Source organism: Camelina sativa, chromosome 19, assembly GCF_000633955.1.
Source record: "Camelina sativa cultivar DH55 chromosome 19, Cs, whole genome shotgun sequence".
Taxonomy (NCBI): Eukaryota; Viridiplantae; Streptophyta; class Magnoliopsida; order Brassicales; family Brassicaceae; genus Camelina; species Camelina sativa.
In genome coordinates, this window is record NC_025703.1 from 20,215,926 (window position 1) to 20,233,469 (window position 17,544).

Genomic DNA, 17,544 nt, shown 5'->3' on the forward strand with positions numbered 1-17,544 from the left:
ATAGTGAGGAAGCTGTGAAGGAAGGCATAATCATCAACAACCTTGGCAGTATGGATGATTCACCTAATGCACCAACAAAGAGAGAAAAGTCAACGGTACACTTCTGGTCAAGTAAGACGGAACAAGTTTTGGATCTTGAAGGAAAAAAGAAAGGTCTCACGGAAAGGGGTGCATTTCTGCTTCATTGTATGCAATATGGACTTATATATTCTCTCAAAGAGAAGCCACTAGAATCATATCAACACTCTCCAATCCATGACCGTACAGTTTCGAGGACGAACCTTTTTCAAGAGGAGGGGTATGATATGATCATGAGACCATCCAAGAAGATCCTTGAGCCTTGTTCAACACGAACAAAGTTGAAGATCATTTCTTCCAGCCAAACAACCATTTGGGATACATTCCATTTGCCAAAGGAGGTTAATTTAGTTGTTCACTTGAAGAGTTTGAGGTCCAATTGGTTTAAGAGCTTCTAGAATTATGTATGGCAACCAGGTGTTGTTTCTACTAAGTCCAAGGTAAAGAAATGGTACATCCCATTTTGTTTCTCATCAGCAAAATTGGACCAAGGTGTGAAAGAGAGAGAAGTTAAAGAAATGCACTAAATGGGATTATTCAAGAGCTTATGGCCAACGAGAGCATGGGAAAACTATTGGGGATAATACATATCTATTCCAGCCCACTTTGAGTCTAATTCAAGTCCAAGAAAGCCCAAAATAATCACTTTATTTTGTGGTCAAAGAGGGATGACGAAAATGGAGTTCAACTCACCTTGGGAAAGACACCTTGGGAAGAGAAACATGCACCAAGGGTTGAATCTTCATTCAACTTACTATCTTTATTATCTTTTCGTTTCAAGAACAATTAATACTTGGCTTTGTTACCAAGTTTCTTATCCATATATAAACTCATATAATCTCATTTGAGAATAATCAATCCATTTCCTTTTCATTTTATGAGTTTATCTCTTTGTTCTTTGTCTAGAACATTTCTTTGTTTCTTGGTGTGTAATATCCAAGCAACAACCTCCTCTTGCTAAACTAGTGAGTCCTATCTAGCAGCCATTAGAATTGGGAATATCAGCAGCCTTCCGTAACTGCTGTGCGACCCCTCATTCCATTAAAATATCTCTTGTTGCACCTTGCACCTTGGCGAGTTTCTATCTTTTCTAATCCGGCTGAGTGATCCTCGAATTTGGGCGAATCACACAGACACTCCTCCTTTGTCTGACTCACAGGAGCGTGAGCGCTTTTTCACAGAGGATTCATTTATAGGGCGCTTGGTTGTCACAAGCTCAACGGATTCATACTCGGAAGCACCTTCTTCGGATCCATATTGAGAGCCAGATTCAGAATCCTTCTCCGTTGTGGCAGCGAGAGTCACAACCTTCTCGAGTTCAGATTCAGAATCACATTTGGAATCCTTCTCCGTTGCGGCGGCGACAGAAAGCTTCGTCAATACCCTCTCGGGTTCAGATTTGGAATCACTTTCAGAATCCTTCTCTGTTGTGGTGGCGAGAGAAGGATTCGTCACAATCTTCTCAGGTTCAGATTAAGAATTACTTTCTGAATCCTCCTCCATTGCGGCGGCAAGAGCAGGCTTTGTCACAACCTTCTCGGGCTCAAATTCAGAATCACTTTCAGAATCCTTCTCCGTTGTGGCGGCGACAAAAGGCTTCGTCTCAACCCTCTCGTCCTTCTCCTTTGTGGCGGCAACAAAAGTCTTCGTCACAACCTTCTTGGATCCCGATTCAGAATCACTTTTGGAATCTGATCCTGATTCAGAATCACTTTTGGAATCTGATCCTGATTCGGAATCCGATCCCGATTCGGAATTGGAAAATTGCTTCTCCGTTGCAGCGGCCAGAACATGCTTCATCACGGTTGATGGTTCTTTAGAAGACACTTCATTCTCTTGCTCCGGTTACAGAAACCGTCAGCGGTTCATCTTCTCGTTTCTTTGACATCGTGCGATTAAGTGTTTACGCGACTCTCTCTCACTCACAAGTGCCTTTTGAGATTTTGCTTTACGGCTTTACAACTTCTTCTTTTTTTAATTTAGTTGATCTAACGACATTATTTGCTTTATGAAGCCATAAACAATACTAGTATGTAGAATATGCTAGTTTGCTAATTGATAACAAAAAAGTTCAAGTATGATTCTTTCAGCAAAGCTTAACAAGACATTCATTTCTGAGAGCAACAAAAAAAGCATAAACTCATACTAAAAGCATCTAACGAGATATCCATCTTTCTTAAAATTTGATGAAGAAACCCGGCCTTCTCCAAGTGAAAGTTTAATTCCCTAGACTGCAAATCTTTAAACTGCTCCTCAAATATCTTCTTATCCTCTGAAGAAAGCCTACTTACACCTTTTTCAGCACCAAGTTCATCCATACGAAAACCCGCTAAAGCTTCAACAAGAGAAGAAGACTCAACATCCGTTGACTTGCCATTCTTGGATTTCTTCCCATTGGACTTAACAGCTGATTCAGGAGCTCCTTAAACAAGCTTAGACAAGTCAAAGGCCTTGTGATCACGAGCTTTGACATATGTCGGATCATCACCTTGTTAAACAAGCATCTCATTATCTTCACTCCATAAACGTTGGAAGTATGGTTTCCTCTCCACTGACACGACCTTGACCCTCTTCATAGACAATCCTCCTTTGTCTGAATCTTGGGAGCAGGAACGCTTTCTCACGGAGGATCCGTTTACAGGGCGTTTGATTGTCACAAGCTCCACGGATTCATACACGGAAGCACCTTCTTCGGATCCAGATTAAGAGCCAGATTTAGCGAGAGTCACAACCTTCTCAGGTTCAGATTCAGAATCACTTTCGAAATCCTACTCTGTTGTGGTAGCGACAGAAGTCTTCGTCACAACCTTCTCGGGTTCAGATTTAGAATCACATTCAGAATACTTCTCTGTTGTGGCGGCGAGAGAAGGCTACGTCACAACCTTCTCGGGTTCAGATTCGGAATCACTTTTCGAATTCTTCTCTGTTGCGGCGGCAACAGCAGGCTTTGTCACAACCTTCTTGTGTTCAGATTCGGAATCACTTTTTGAATCCTTCTCCGTTGTGGCGGCGATAGAAGGGTACGTCACAACCCTCTCTCCTTCTCCTTTGTGGCGGTGACAGAAGGCTTCGTCACAACCTTCTCAGGTTTAGATTAGGAATCACATTCGGAATCCTTCTCCTTTGTGGCGACGAGAGAAGGCTTCGTCACAACCTTCTCGGGTTCAGATTCAGAATCACTTTCGGAATCCTTCTCTGTTGCGGCTGCAAGAGCAAACTTTCTCACAACCTTCTCGGGTTCAGATTCGGAATCACTTTCGGAATTCTTCTCTGTTGTAGCACCGACAGAAGACTTCGTCACAACCCTCTCATCCTTCTCCTTTGTGGCGGTGATAGAAGGCTTCGTCACAACCATCTCGGATCCCAATTCGGAATCAATTTCAGAATCCGATCCCGATTTGGAATCGGAAATTTGCTTCTCTGTTGCGGTGACCAGAGCAGGCTTCATCACGGCTGATGGTTCTTTAGAAAACACTTCATTCTTTTCCTCCAACGAAGAAACTTCTTCGCCGTGTTCAAAAACCTTCGGCGGTTTATCTTCTCGTTTCCTTGACATCGTGCGATTAAGTGTTTACGCGACTATCTCTCTCTCACAAGTGCTTTTAGAGATTTTGCTTTACGGCTTTACAACTTCTTCTTTTTTAATTCAACTGACCTAACGTCATTGTTTTCTTTATGAAGCCATGAGCAATACTAGTATGTAGAATATGCTAGTTTGCTAATTGATAACAAAAAGTTCAAGAATAATTCATTCAGCAAACCAAGTTCATCCATACCAAAACCCACTAAGGCTTCAACAAGAGAAGAAGACTCAACATCCGTTGACTTTCCATTCTTGGATTTCTTCCCATTGGACTTAACAGCTGATTCAGGAGCTCCCCAAACAAGCTTAGACAAGTCAAAGGTCTTGTGATCACGAGCTTTGACAAATGTCGATCATCACCTTGTAAAACAAGCATCTCATCATCTTCCGTCCATAGACGTTGGAAGTATGGTTTCCTCTCCACTGACATGACCTTGACCCTCTTAGAAGACACTCCTCCTTCGTCTGACTCACTGGAGCGGGAGCGCTTTCTTACAAAAGATTCGTTTACAGGGCGCTTGGTTCTCGCAAGCTTCACGAATTCATACTCGGAAGCACCTTCTTCGGATCCAGATTGAGAGCCAGAATCAGAATCCTTTTCCGTTGTGGCAGCGAGAGTCACAACCTTCTCGGATTCAGATTCGGAATCACTTTTGGAATCCTTCTCCGTTGTGGCAGCGACAGTAGGCTTCGTCACAACTTCTCGGGTTCAGATTCGGAATCACTTTCGGAATCCTTCTCCGTTGTGACAGTGTTAGAAGGCTTCGTCTCAAACCTCTCGTCCTTCGCCTTTGTGGCGGCGACAGAAGGCTTCGTCACAACCTTCTTGGATCCCGATTTGGAATTACTTTCCAAATCCGATCCCGATTCAGAAACGAAAACTTGCTTCTCCGTTGCGGCGGCCAGAGCAGGCTTCATCACTGCTGATGGTTCTTTAGAAGACACTTCATTCTCTTCCTTTGATGAAGAAACTTTTTCGCAGCTTATAGAAACGATCGACGGTTCATCTTCTCGTTTTCTTGACATCGTGCAATTAAGTGTTTACGCGACTCTCTCTCACTCACAAGTGCCTTTTGAGATTTTGCATTACGGCTTTACAACTTCTTCATTTTTAATTCGGTTGACCTAACAACATTCTTTGCTTAATGAAGCCATGCACAATACTAGTATGTAGAATATGCTAGTTTGCTAATTGATAACAAAAAGTTCAAGAATAATTCTTTCAGCAAAGCTTAACAAAACATCCATTTTAGAGAGCAACAATAAAAGCTTACACTCATAATAAAAGCATCTAACGAGATGCTTCATCCATCTTTCTTAAGAGTTGATGAAGAAACCCAGCCTTCTCCAAGTGAAAGTTTAATTCCCTAGACTGCAAAGCTTTCAACTACCCTCAAATATCTTCTTATCCTCTCAAGAAAGCCTACTTACACCTCTTTCAGCACCAAGTTCATCCATATCAAAACCCACTAAAGCTCCAACAAGAGAACAAGACTTGCCATTCTTTTACTTCTTCCCATTAGATTTAACAGCTGATTAAGGAGCTCCCCAAACAAGCTTAGACAAGTCAAAGGCCTTTTGATCACGAGCTTTGACAAATGTCGGATCATCACCTTGTAAAACAAGCATCTCATCATCTTTAGTCCATAACCGTGGAAGTATAGTTTCCTCTCCACTAACACGACCTTGACCCTTTTCATAAACACTCCTCCTTCGTTTGACTCACGGGAGCGGGAGCGCTTTCTCACAGAGGATTCCTTTCCAGGGTGCTTGGTTGTCAGAAGCTACATGGATTCATACTCGGAAGCCACTTCTTCGGATCCAGATTGAGAGCCAGATTTGGAATCCTTCTCCGTTGTGGCAGCGAGAGTCACAACCTTCTCGGGTTCAGATTTGGAATCACTTTCGGAATCCTTTTCTGTTGTGGCGGCGACAGAAGGCTTTGTCACAAACTTCTTGGGTTCAGATTCGGAGGCACTTTCGGAATCCTTCTCTGTTGTGGCGTTGAGAGAAGGCTTTGTTACAACCTTCTCGGGTTCAGATTCAGAATCACTTTCGAAATCCTTCTCCGTTGCGGTGGCAAGAGCAGGCTTTGTCACAACCTTGTCGGGTTCAAATTCAGAATCACATTCAGAATCCATCTCCGTTGTGGCAGCGACAGAAGGCTTCGTCTCAACCCTCTTGTCCTTCCCCTTTGTGGCGGCGACAGAAGGCTTCGTCACAACCTTCTCAGATCCCAATTCCGAATCACTTTCGGAATCTGATCCCATTTCGGAATCGGAAACTTGCTTCTCCGTTGCGGTGGCCAGAGCAGGCTTCATTACGGTTTATGTTTCTTTAGAAGACACTTCATTCTCTTACTCCGACGAAGAAACTTCTTCGCTGTTTACAGAAACCGTCAACGGTTCATCTTCTAGTTTCCTAGACATCGGGCGATTAAGTGTTTACGCGACTCTCTCTCACTCACAAGTGCATTTTGAGATTTAGCATTACGACTTTACAACTTCTTCTTTTTTAATTCAGTTGACCTAATGACATTCTTTGCTTGAGGAAGCCATGAACAATACTAGTATGTAAAATATGCTTGTTTGCTAATTGATAACAAAAATTTAAGAATAATTCTTTCAGCAAAGCTTAATAAAACATCTATTTCATAGAGCAACAATAAAAGCTTAAATTCATAATAAAAGCATCTTGTTATCTTTCTTAAGAGTTGATGAAGAAACCTGGCCTTCTCCAAATGAAAGTTTAATTCCCTAGCCTGCAAAGCTTTCAACTGCTCCTCAAATAACTTATCCTCTGAAGAAAGCCTACTTACAACTTTTTCAGCACCAAGTTCATTCATACCAAAACCCACTAAAGCTCCAACAAGAGAAGAAGACTCAACATTCTTTGACTTGCCATTCTTGGACTTCTTCCCATTGAACTTAACAGCTGATTCAGGAGCTCCTTAAACAAACTTAGACAAGTCAAAGGCCTTGTGATCACGAGCTTTGACATATGTCGGATCATCACCTTGTAAAAAAAGCATTTCATCATCTTCAGTCCATAGACATTGGAAGTATGGTTTCCTCTCCACTGACACAATCTTGACCCTCTTCATAGACACTCCTCCTTTGTCTTAATCTTGGGAGCGGGAGCGCTTTCTCACAGAGGATCCGTTTACAGGGCACTTGGTTGTCACAAGCTTCTCGAATTCATACTCGGAAGCACCTTCTTCGGATCCAGATTGAGAGCCAGATTCAGAATCCTTCTCCGTTGTGGAAGCGAGAGTCACAACCTTCTCGAGTTCAGATTCAGAATCACATTTGGAATCCTTCTCCGTTGTGGCGTCGACAGAAAGCTTCGTCACAACCCTCTCGGGTTCAGATTTGGAATCACTTTCGGAATCCTTCTCTGTTGTGGTGGCGAGAGAAGGCTTCGTCACAACCTTCTCGGGTTCAGATTCAGAATCACTTTTGGAATTCTTCTCCGTTGCAGCGGCAACAGTAGGCTTTGTCACAACCTTCTTGGGTTCAGATTCAGAATCACTTTCTGAATCCTTCTCCGTTGTGGCGGCGACAGAAGATTTCGTCACAACCCTCACGTCCTTCTCCTTTGTGGCGGCGACAAAAGGCTTCGTCACATTCTTCTCGGATCCCAATTCGGGATCATTTTCAGAATCGGATCTCAATTCGGAATCACTTTCAGAATCTGATCCCGATTCGGAATTGGAAACTTGCTTCTCCGTTACGGCGGCCAGAACAGGCTTCATCACGGCTGATGGTTCTTTAGAAGACACTTCATTCTCTTCCTCCAAGGAATAAACTTCTTCGCCGCTTACAGAAATCGTCCGCGTTTCATCTTCTCGTTTTCTTAACATCGTGTGATTAAGTGTTTACGCGACTCTCTCTCACTCACAAGTGCCTTTTGAGATNCTAATATATAAGTTGTAATCAAGTCTGTAGTCTAAGAGATCTCCATCTCTCTTAGAAGTACACTTTGTTCTCCCCTTCAATCCGCTGCAAATCCACCTCTTCACCTTATCCGCCGTTCATCTCTCCATTCCGCTGCATCTTCAACCCATTCATCTTCNATTTTCTAATTCAGTTGACCTAACGACATTTTTTGCTTTATGAAGCCATGAACAATACTAGTATGTAGAATATGCTAGTTNTAGGAGTCTATCAAATGATATCAGAGCCACTTTGCTACCAGGTTTTGAAATTTTAATCGTCACTTTGTGTTTTTTCCAGATTTTTTGATCATCTTGCAAGAATTTTATAAAATGTTTTACTCGTTCAAAAATTACGAAATAATTTGAATTTGGAACCTCTTTGAGTCTATTATTTTTAAAACATTGATTTTGGAATTTTTGGATTCGTTTTCATATTTTTCCAGATCTGTTTTTAGTTACGTGTTTTTGGAACTATTTACTTGTTGGATCTNCTGAAGAAACCTGGTCTTCTCCAAGTGAAAGTTTAATTCCCTAGTGATGAGACCATGGACAGCTCAACCAAACCACACGTACCTGAGGAGCAGCTTGAACCTGAGGAAGCATCAGAGGAGCAGCTTGTACCAGAGGAAGCATCGGAGGAAGCATCAGAGGAGCAGCTTGTACCAGCGGAAGCATCGGAGGAAGCATTGATCGTTCCGGCGGATCCTCTAACAAGGTCAAATTCCAGGAGGTTCAACCAAGCCATCAATGGTCTACTTAGAGAGCTGGACGAGAAGCAAGAAGACATGGCTCAAGCCATCCTAACAATGATCACAGCTCAGGGTGTTCGATGAAGGGTTAAGTGTTGCTTATGCACTCTTTTTCCCTTGTCAAGTTTTGTCCCATTAGGTTTTCTTGACAAGGTTTTTAATAAGGCTTAAGTGACACTTTCAAGACCCCTTTGTCACCCTATTTCGTGGTCCAAAGCCCTTCTCTTTGCCTTGGTCCATTTTCTATTTCTCTCTTGTTCAAACTTTGCATTTATTGTTTTTGTATTTTCCTAGGCATTGTGCATGAGCTTGACCTTGTTAATGCTCTTGCATGATTTCCTAGACATTTCTTTCTCCCTTCTCTCCTCTTCTCCTTCGTCCCCCCTTCTCCTATAAAAAAAAAATGTAGTTCTCATTTGTTTCTCATCAAACAATTTAATCAAAAACTTCTTTTCTACTTATTTGATCTGAGGAGTGTGTAATATCTTCTCAACTTGTTTACTTCTTAGTGTCTAATATATAAGTTGTAATCAAGTCTGTAGTCTAAGAGATCTCCATCTCTCTTAGAAGTACACTTTGTTCTCCCCTTCAATCCGCTGCAAATCCACCTCTTCACCTTATCCGCCGTTCATCTCTCCATTCCGCTGCATCTTCAACCCATTCATCTTCATCATTTCGTTCATCCCTCTTCAAGACCTTGCAAAGTGTGTCCTTGGGCATAGATCCTCATCTAGGAGTCTATCAAATGATATCAGAGCCACTTTGCTACCAGGTTTTGAAATTTTAATCGTCACTTTGTGTTTTTTCCAGATTTTTTGATCATCTTGCAAGAATTTTATAAAATGTTTTACTCGTTCAAAAATTACGAAATAATTTGAATTTGGAACCTCTTTGAGTCTATTATTTTTAAAACATTGATTTTGGAATTTTTGGATTCGTTTTCATATTTTTCCAGATCTGTTTTTAGTTACGTGTTTTTGGAACTATTTACTTGTTGGATCTTTGTGCTTTGTTTTTCAGGTACCATGGTGACATCCAAAGAGGAAGATTCATCCACTTCTAGCCTGGAAAGGAGAATTACGAAATCAATCACAATCGCAATGGCAACAATGCTCGACGAAAAGCTTGGTGCTCTACGTCAAAGGCAACACCAAGATCTTAAACCCTAGCCACCAGACGACACATCTAGATCAACCTGGAGCAGCCCACATAAAACCTCTTACACTCCCAAATCTAAATCTGTGATTCATTCTAAAATCTCTCTGGTTCATAAACTCTATAAATTGTCAGGAAAAGGAGACTACCTTGAGTGGGAGAAAAACATGGACGACTGGTTCTACTACAAAGACATCCCAAAAAATGAGAGATTAGCATTTGCACTTACCCAACTCACAGGAGACACTTACAAATGGTGCTTGCAAGAAGTTGATGACCGTTGGTATTACAAGGAGCCAAATATCACATTGTGGAGAGATCTTAAGAAACTCTTAAGGAATAAGTATGCTTCACAAGCGCTACACCATGCTCCTCAAGCTAATTCCACCATCCAACCAGTTCCTGAAAAGAAAACCCCAAAATCTGTGGAGGCTAAGGCGCAATCAGATCTTTTTGAGGCATTAACCGAGTACATTAAAATTGAGAAGATGAAGGCTAAGTCAACATCTCAACCAAAAAAGGTCCCTGAACAGATTGTCGTTCATGAGAAAAGTCTAAAATCATCGCTTGACTCAAGTGGAGAACCAAAGCAATGTAAGTCTTCTACACTTTCAAAATCCAAGGAAGTAACTGTTCAAGGTTTAGAAAATTCCAATTCTTGTATGATGCACTTGTCTTTTCCTAAAAGTGTTGAGATATGTACAGATTCTAATGGAGGACAATGGAAGCAAGCAGAACAAGAAAAGGAGAATAAGGAGTTTGAAAGAAAGGATCAGTCCGGACCCAAGGAGGAACAGCTCAGAGATGGACCCAAGGAGAAACAGCTTGGAGAAGAAGCCAAGGAGAGACAGTTCATTGCTGAGGATGATGTTGTTATACCAATTGGACCTATGAATCCATCTCAAGCTAAGTGTGATATTTCTTCTAACCAATCCGATTTTGTGCTTGAAAAACTTACCCATTTGGAACCGGAGCAACCGAGTAGAATTAATTCCTTTTTACAGGTTCAGGAAGAAGAACCACTAGAAACAAAACACATGAGTTTGCCATTGATTAGTGATTTGGAGCAGATCAACATTGTGTCAAACCCAGTCCCTATACCATATCTTTGTGACTACCCAAGAAAGCACTGTAAGGATATTGATTTGGTTAGGACAGGCCCTAATTATTTTGTAACGATTTCTGCTCAAGATGAAAAACGTTTTGGTTTAGAGAATGTGAAAGAATTTTGTGTTTCAAAATCTGTTTTTGACAAAATGATTCCAATTGTTGAAACTTTCGCTTTTAAAAAGTTCTTTAACCCAAAAGGTTTGTTGTTTGAAAAGTTTCTTGAGTTTAACTCTTCTTTGAGAGTTTCTTTGAGTAGCATTGTGATGGAATAGTTTAATGTTAGAATTAGCGGAAGAGATTTAGTGTTTAGTGAGATTTAGAAGATGAACATATAGAATATCGAATAGAATAGACTCTCACAATAGAATTGTCTCGTTGACATGGTGGCTACACCCTTAAGTAGGTAGGCAAACTAGGGCTCGCTATTACAAATAAGGAAATAAAAGATAGAGACATAAAGAGAGAGACACATATGCAATCTTTCCTTCTTTGCACTTCCAACGGTTATATTAGAAGCTTCTAGATCGGTTTAGTCTTCTCCCTTCTCCTCATGTCGTGATAAGCCTTAACTAATACTCCCCCTCAAGCTTAGCCGAACGGAGTGGCTAAGCTTGGAACCCGTGAAGCATCACCTCATTAAAAACCTTAATATAGAAACCTCATGGGACAAAACTATGTTAAGGGAAAAAGAATGTGATGTCCGCGAATTAGGAAAGTGGGTCAAGGATGTGTGAGGTCCACAAGTCCAAGTTTGCTATGAATATATTCACAAACCTTAGGACATGCAGCCTTGGTGAAAATGTCTGCTAGTTGATCTTCACTCCAAGTGTAACACGGTAAGACCACCCCTTCTTCTATCTTTTCACGAACTTTGTGGCAGTCTACTTCAATGTGTTAAGTCCTCTCGTGAAAGACAGAATTGATAGCTATATGGATCGCGGCTTGGTTGTCACAGTGCATGATTATTGGTTGTTTTGACTCGATGCCCAAATCCTTGAGTAGTACCTTCAACCATGTCAGTTCATTTGTAAGCTTCCTCAATTCTCGATATTCGGCCTCAGCACTAGAGCTTGAGACCACTTTCTGCTTCTTTGATTTCCATGTTACTAAGTTGCCTCCAATGAAAGTGCAGTACCCGGTTGTAGATCGTCGATCAATGGTGTTCCCGCCATAATCCGCGTCACAGTAGCCCACTATCTCTGTGTTATTATTCTTGCCCATCCAGATGCCTTGTCCCAGTGTCCCTTTTAGATAGCTGAGAATTCTTTCTACCATGCTCCACTGGTACTTGGTTGGAGCCTTCATATGTTGACTCACCTGATTCACAGCATAGCATATATCAGTATATCAGGTCGTGTAATTGTTAAATAAATCAACTTACCTACAAGTCTTCTATATCGGGTGACATCTTCATATGGTTCATCCATCGGGTCTCACGGCTTTCCTTCCTTTTTCCGGATGCTCTCCCCCTTTCGCTGGAGCTGGTAGTCTTCATCAAGAGGGGTGAGAACTGATTTAACACCAAGCTTTCCTGATTCACTCAACAAATCAAGAGTCTACTTCCGTTGGTAAAGAAATAAGCCCTACGGAGAGCGACAAATTTCAATAGCTAGAAAGTATTTTAGCTCAAAAAGATCCTTGATATCAAAAATAGATATAAGGAATTGTTTGGTTTCAGAAATACCGTCCTTGTTGTCGTCGGTGACAATAATGTCGTCCACATAGATGAGTACCACAATTAATCCAAGATCAGTTTGAAGAGTAAACAGCGTATGGTCAACTTCTGATCGTCGGAAACCACGATCCTTGAGGGTTGAGCTAAGCTTATGGTACCAAGCACATGGGGATTGTTTTAGACCGTAGATAGCTTTGCGTAGTCGAAGAACTTTTCCTGGTGGTGGTGTCATATAGACTTCATCATCGAGTTCTCCTTGAAGAAAAGCATTTTTGACATCCATTTACCATAAGTCCCATGAAAGGTTAACCGCCAAGGAGAGTACCACTCGAACTGTGTGTAACTTAGCCACAAGAGCAAAGGTTTCCGTGTAGTCAGCACCATAGGTTTGAGTAAAACCACGAGCCACCAAGCGAGCTTTGTAGCGCTCAATATCACCATTACTACGATATTTGATAGTGAAGACCAATTTGGAGTTGACCGCCTTCTTGCCTTTGGGGAGATCAGCTTCATCCAAAGTATGATTACGAATCATCGCTCCAGTTTCATCTTTGACAGCACCTACCCATTCGTCATGTGCCTGGGCCTCCTCATATGTTTGGGGAATCCAATGATCTTCAATCTTGCCGAAGAAAGTTTGATGATCAGAAGATAACAGCCCAAGTGAACAAACCGCCTGAATAGGATGAGCCACAGCTTGAGTGTTATAGTACACCCTTTTGTCCTTCCAAGTAGAGGGATGAGACCGAATGCGAGTGCTTCTTCGTAGGGTTTGGTGTGTATGGCCTTGTTCTTCTTGTGATTCAACTTGGTCTTCATTAGCAGCTGCTTCATCAAGATGCGAGGAGCTTTGTTCAGTTTCACCGTGATCACTGTCCATGGGTTCACTTGTGTCTACTTGCGGCTCATCAAGGACTAGAGGAACATCAGGTGGGTTGGCAATGTCTGGTTCCGGTTCAGCCTGTTGTGGTTCAGTTTGAGCGTTTCTTGGTTTGGATGGAGGATTGCCTAGATGATCAAGAAGAAACCCTAAGCTGGAGGTTTGGTCATTTGACGAATGTGATAGGTCCTTGAGACTGTTCCAATCCTGCTTGTCGAAATAACCCACATTTTCGATGAACTTCACATCTTTAGAGACGAACAGGCGACTTGTGGTTGGATCATAGCATTTATAGCCTTTTTGTGTAGTTGAGTAACCAATGAACATGCACTTGTTGCTCTTAGCGTCAAGTTTACTCCGCTGTTCTCCGGGTACTAAAACAAAATAGACACAACCAAACACACGTAATTGTTCTAAGGATGGTTTAAGTTTATTGAGTACCTTAAATGGAGACAAGTCGTTGAGAACTTTTGTCGGTGTTCTATTGATAAGATAACATGCTGTCATTACATCATCGCCCTAAAACCTCTTAGTGACGTTTGTGTGGAACATCATCGATCTTGCAACCTCCATAAGGTGTCGATTCTTCCTTTCTGTCACTCCATTCTGTTGAGGAGTGTATGGGCAGCTGGTTTGATGTAAAATGCCATGTTGAGTAAGGTGTGTTTTGAAATTGTGGCTTATGTATTCACCTCCATTGTCCGACCTAAATACCTTTATCTTAGCATTGAAATGGTTAGTAACATAATTTTGAAAATTAACAAAGGCATCAAACACTCTATCTTTAGATGGTAACAATGTAACCCATGTATATTTCGATTTTTCATCAATGAATGTGACAAAGTACTTGTTATTATCTCTAGATAGGCATGGTGAAGTCCATACATCGGAATGCACTAAGTCAAAACAATGCTCATAAATGGTATTAGATTTAGGAAAGATATACTTGAAATGTTTTCCCAGAATACAAGACTCACAGCTTGAGTTATCAAAAGAAACATTAGGCAACATTATTTCAAGAGCACGAGAATGAGGATGGCCTAGCCTAGCATGCCATATATTATTCAAAATAGCAATAAAACAAGACTTCAAAGACGTAGACAAATTTGATGAGGAATTCTCTAGGACATAGAGATCTCCTCTAGCATTTCCTTCTCCAAGAACCTTTCCCATCTTAATATCCTGAAAGTGAACACTATTAGAACCAAATATGGTTTAGCAATTCAAATCATTAGTGGTTTTCTTAACCGATAACAAATTTGATGTAAAAGTAGGCATAAAGAAAGCTTTTGAGTATTTGTCAAATAACTTCAAGTCCCCTATTCTTTTTACTGGTATTTGATCTCCATTTGCAATAATAACATTACCTAAGGCAGGTTTTATGTTGTCTAAAAGACTAGGGTTACTTATCATATGGTGAGAAGCACCCGAGTCAACAACAAGAGAACTACTCGGTTTAGAGGCAAAGAAAGTGATACCAGAATCCTTAAGTGAAGCAATGGATCGAATGAGTGCCTCTAGGTCGGATTTCCTCACCACCTCACCATAGGATGCTGTCATCGCTGCTTTGTCACCTTGCCTAGACGAGCCCGTCCCTTTCTTGCTTGTCGCCTCCTTGGAGAGGTTGGCTTTGAACTTTGCCGGCTTGAGATGGGGGTGAAGGATCCAGAACTTATCCTTCATATGGCCCTTCTTCTTGCAGTGATCGCATATCCACACCCTCCTATCTTCTTGTTTATACACTCCTTTGTTAGCAGTGACAAGCTCTCCCTTCCCACTAAAGAGATCTAGAGATCCCAACTCCTTTTGAATTTGAGAACATATTTCTTCAAAGTTGGGAAGTTTGTCGGCTCTTAGGATCTACTTCAAGAGGTCGTTGAAGGCCGGATTCAAGGTGAGAAGAAGACCAAAGACTTTACCTTGTTCCTTCCTCTCATTAAGTATCACCGGATCTTGAGTACTTGGCCGTAGGGCTTCAAGTTCCGACCATAGTGCTCTAAACTTTCCAAGGTGCTTGGTAAATTCCAAGTCTTCTTAAGTGAGACTGTTGATGGCTCGTTTAACTTCAAAGACTCGAGTCAGATTCGAGACATTCCCATAGACGTTCTTGAGTGTATCCCACAGATCCTTAACCGTCTTGCAATAAGAGTAGGCTTCAAAAAATTGGAGCATCAAGAGAATTTTGAAGAACGGACAGGACGACTTGGTCTTCTTGGAACCATTTTGCCTCCCTTTCCGCCTCCTTTTCGTGTTCTTCCTCCTTGAAAGCACCTTTGTTTTCTCCTTTAGAGGTTTGTTTTGGGACATAGTCCACTTCGACATGGCTCCAGAGTCCACGACCTCCAAGGGCAGTCTTTGTGGTTCTCCACCACAACAAGTAATTGGTTCCCTTGAGAATGACTGGAGTAACAATCGGCTTAGTGTTTTCCATGATGAGATCCAGCGTATAGACCAAGATATTACTTTGAAAGATTTGAGAATAAGATATAGAATGAGATGAGGTAGAAGATTTTGAGACTAGAATCGAAAAACACGCTCTGATATCATGTTAGAATTAGCGGAAGAGATTTAGTGTTTGGTGAGATTTAGAAGATGAACATATAGAATATCGAATAGAATAGACTCTCACAATAGAATTGTCTCGTTTACATGGTGGCTACACCCTTAAGTAGGTAGGCGAACTAGGCCTCGCTATTACAAATAAGGAAATAAAAGATAGAGACATAAAGAGAGAGAGACATATACAATCTTTCCTTCTTTGCACTTCCAACGGTTATATTAGAAGCTTCTAGATCGGTTTAGTTTTCTCCCTTCTCCTCATGTCGTGATAAGCCTTAACCAATATTTAAAACTAAAACTGAGCATGTAATGGTTAAACCTTTTTCTAAAATGAGATATTTGCTTGAAAAAGAGTTGTGTATTTTTAAACCGTTCATTGAGCTTTGCAAACCAACTGTGATAGATCATATTTTTGATTTCTCTATTTCAAGTATAATGCATTTGTTCTATCCCATGAGTGCTTAGAAAGGAACATGTTACATGGAGAAGCATAAGTACTTTGGAGAAGAAACATGTTCTGTTCAAATCAAGGACAAACCACCAGATATATGCCAACAGATGATTTATCATTTTGGAGTTAGAAGCTGGAAGTATTTCAGAAAATCAACTATGATCACTAAAGGATGCTCCATTCTAAAACTCTGTTTTGATAAAAACTACATGAATATCTATTTGATCTTTTTCAATGCGCCTAAACTGTTTCCTTTTGATGTAGGAGATCTTGTGTTCTTACAAGTTAAATCAGTAAACCATGAGCATGGAAAAGTCAAAGCTTCCTCAACGCTCAAAGATGAACCACCCGATGCAATATTTGTGCTCATATCCACCAATCATAAGATAAGTATTTTTATTCTAAAGAATTCTCTTATCCAAGATCACAAATATATGATTCGCTTGTCTTTGTCAAAAGAACCAAATACAGATTTGAGAGTAGTCGTGAAGCGAATAAGAAAAACTGAAAAGAAAGTGGGAGCACAAAGATGTCAGCAGCTTCATATTGATCTAAGAAGAACCCCCAGATCCACTTCCATTAACCATGATGAGCACAAATAATACCCAAGGCATTATCCAGCTAAGTAATTCCTTAACCCAATTTGTTTCTCATGATTCCAGAGCTTTGATTATCAGTTTTTTACATTCAGAAAACCATGGGAAAATGTTAGGTTTATTCAAAGAAAATTCTGAACATGACAAGAAAAATGATTTGTATCAAACTCATAATTGTACCATGACTATAATGACACACTTGATCTTTGCCAAAGGTATTGACAATTTTGCAGGTACAAAAGAGGAGCCCCTAGATTTTGCAATTCTCTCGTCCAGAGTCTTTCCAAGGACCGAAATTGGAGATATTTTGATGCATGATCATAAATCCAATGGTTGTTTTAGGATGATCTTTGAGGTTGGAGAACAACTAATGATACATTTGACGAGTACACAATTTTCAGCTGAAAAGGAGTCAAAACTAATGCCAAAGATCGATCGACCGCTCAAACTGCTCAAATGGATCAACAACAATGCTTACCAACTCGATCGCCAAGGTAAGTACAAAGTGAATGGCAATTTCAATGTTTATGATCTTTTTCCTTATTGTGCAGATAATTCGGATTTGAGGTCAAATCCTTTTCAAGTGGGAGAGGATGATGAGACCATGGACAGCTCAACCAAACCACACGGACCTGAGGAGCAGCTTGAACCTCAGGAAGCATCAAAGGAGCAGCTTCTACCAGAGAAAGCATCGAAGGAGCAGCTTGTACCAGCGGAAGCATCAGAGGAAGCATTGATCGTTCCGGCGGGTCCTCTAACAAGGTCAAAATC

The 17,544-nt window shown here is 41.0% G+C and overlaps 5 protein-coding genes across 5 annotated transcripts; all 5 read right to left on the bottom strand.

Moving 5' to 3' along the window:
• Window positions 1,204-1,878, bottom strand: LOC104768018 (clumping factor B-like). The gene is made up of 2 exons (XM_010491965.1): window positions 1,563-1,878; window positions 1,204-1,502 (listed from the first exon to the last, which is right to left on the bottom strand). Exons 1-2 carry the CDS (start codon window positions 1,876-1,878, stop codon window positions 1,204-1,206), a joined length of 615 nt encoding a protein of 204 aa, XP_010490267.1.
• On the bottom strand, window positions 2,165-3,634 carry LOC104768019 (serrate RNA effector molecule homolog). Its single transcript, XM_019240950.1, has 3 exons — window positions 3,184-3,634; window positions 2,275-2,485; window positions 2,165-2,192 (listed from the first exon to the last, which is right to left on the bottom strand). Exons 1-3 carry the CDS (start codon window positions 3,632-3,634, stop codon window positions 2,165-2,167), a joined length of 690 nt encoding a protein of 229 aa, XP_019096495.1.
• Window positions 3,789-4,687, bottom strand: LOC104768020 (probable transcription factor At1g11510). The gene is made up of 4 exons (XM_019240951.1): window positions 4,412-4,687; window positions 4,022-4,349; window positions 3,855-3,941; window positions 3,789-3,796 (listed from the first exon to the last, which is right to left on the bottom strand). The coding sequence occupies exons 1-4, from the start codon at window positions 4,685-4,687 to the stop codon at window positions 3,789-3,791; spliced, it is 699 nt and encodes a 232-aa protein (XP_019096496.1).
• Window positions 5,198-5,982, bottom strand: LOC104768021 (nucleolin 2-like). Its single transcript, XM_010491968.1, has 2 exons — window positions 5,462-5,982; window positions 5,198-5,372 (listed from the first exon to the last, which is right to left on the bottom strand). The coding sequence occupies exons 1-2, from the start codon at window positions 5,980-5,982 to the stop codon at window positions 5,198-5,200; spliced, it is 696 nt and encodes a 231-aa protein (XP_010490270.1).
• LOC104768023 (clumping factor A-like) lies at window positions 6,783-7,523 on the bottom strand. Its single transcript, XM_010491969.1, has one exon. The coding sequence runs from the start codon at window positions 7,521-7,523 to the stop codon at window positions 6,783-6,785; it is 741 nt and encodes a 246-aa protein (XP_010490271.1).

Bases quoted from the DNA above. Each gene is read 5' to 3' on its own strand.
- LOC104768018 (XM_010491965.1), bottom strand. From the start codon at position 1,878: ATGAAGCATGTTCTGGCCGCTGCAACGGAGAAGCAATTTTCCAATTCC. The intron at 1,503-1,562 runs GTAATTCTTAAT...CCACCACAACAG, and splicing joins AATGGAGGAGGATTCAGAAA to AGAAGGATTCTGAAAGTGAT.
- LOC104768019 (XM_019240950.1), bottom strand. From the start codon at position 3,634: ATGTCAAGGAAACGAGAAGATAAACCGCCGAAGGTTTTTGAACACGGC. The intron at 2,486-3,183 runs GTGATTCCTAAT...CTCCTGAATCAG, and splicing joins AAAGGAGAAGGATTCCGAAT to CTGTTAAGTCCAATGGGAAG. The intron at 2,193-2,274 runs GTTTCTTCATCA...TGTTGCTCTCAG, and splicing joins TTTCACTTGGAGAAGGCCGG to AAATGAATGTCTTGTTAAGC.
- LOC104768020 (XM_019240951.1), bottom strand. From the start codon at position 4,687: ATGTCAAGAAAACGAGAAGATGAACCGTCGATCGTTTCTATAAGCTGC. The intron at 4,350-4,411 runs GTCACAACGGAG...GTTGTGACGAAG, and splicing joins AGACGAAGCCTTCTAACACT to CCTACTGTCGCTGCCACAAC. The intron at 3,942-4,021 runs GTGATGATCGAC...CTCCTGAATCAG, and splicing joins TGAGATGCTTGTTTTACAAG to CTGTTAAGTCCAATGGGAAG.
- LOC104768021 (XM_010491968.1), bottom strand. From the start codon at position 5,982: ATGAAGCCTGCTCTGGCCACCGCAACGGAGAAGCAAGTTTCCGATTCC. The intron at 5,373-5,461 runs GTATGAATCCAT...AGTCAAACGAAG, and splicing joins TCCGAAGAAGTGGCTTCCGA to GAGGAGTGTTTATGAAAAGG.
- LOC104768023 (XM_010491969.1), bottom strand. From the start codon at position 7,523: ATGTTAAGAAAACGAGAAGATGAAACGCGGACGATTTCTGTAAGCGGC.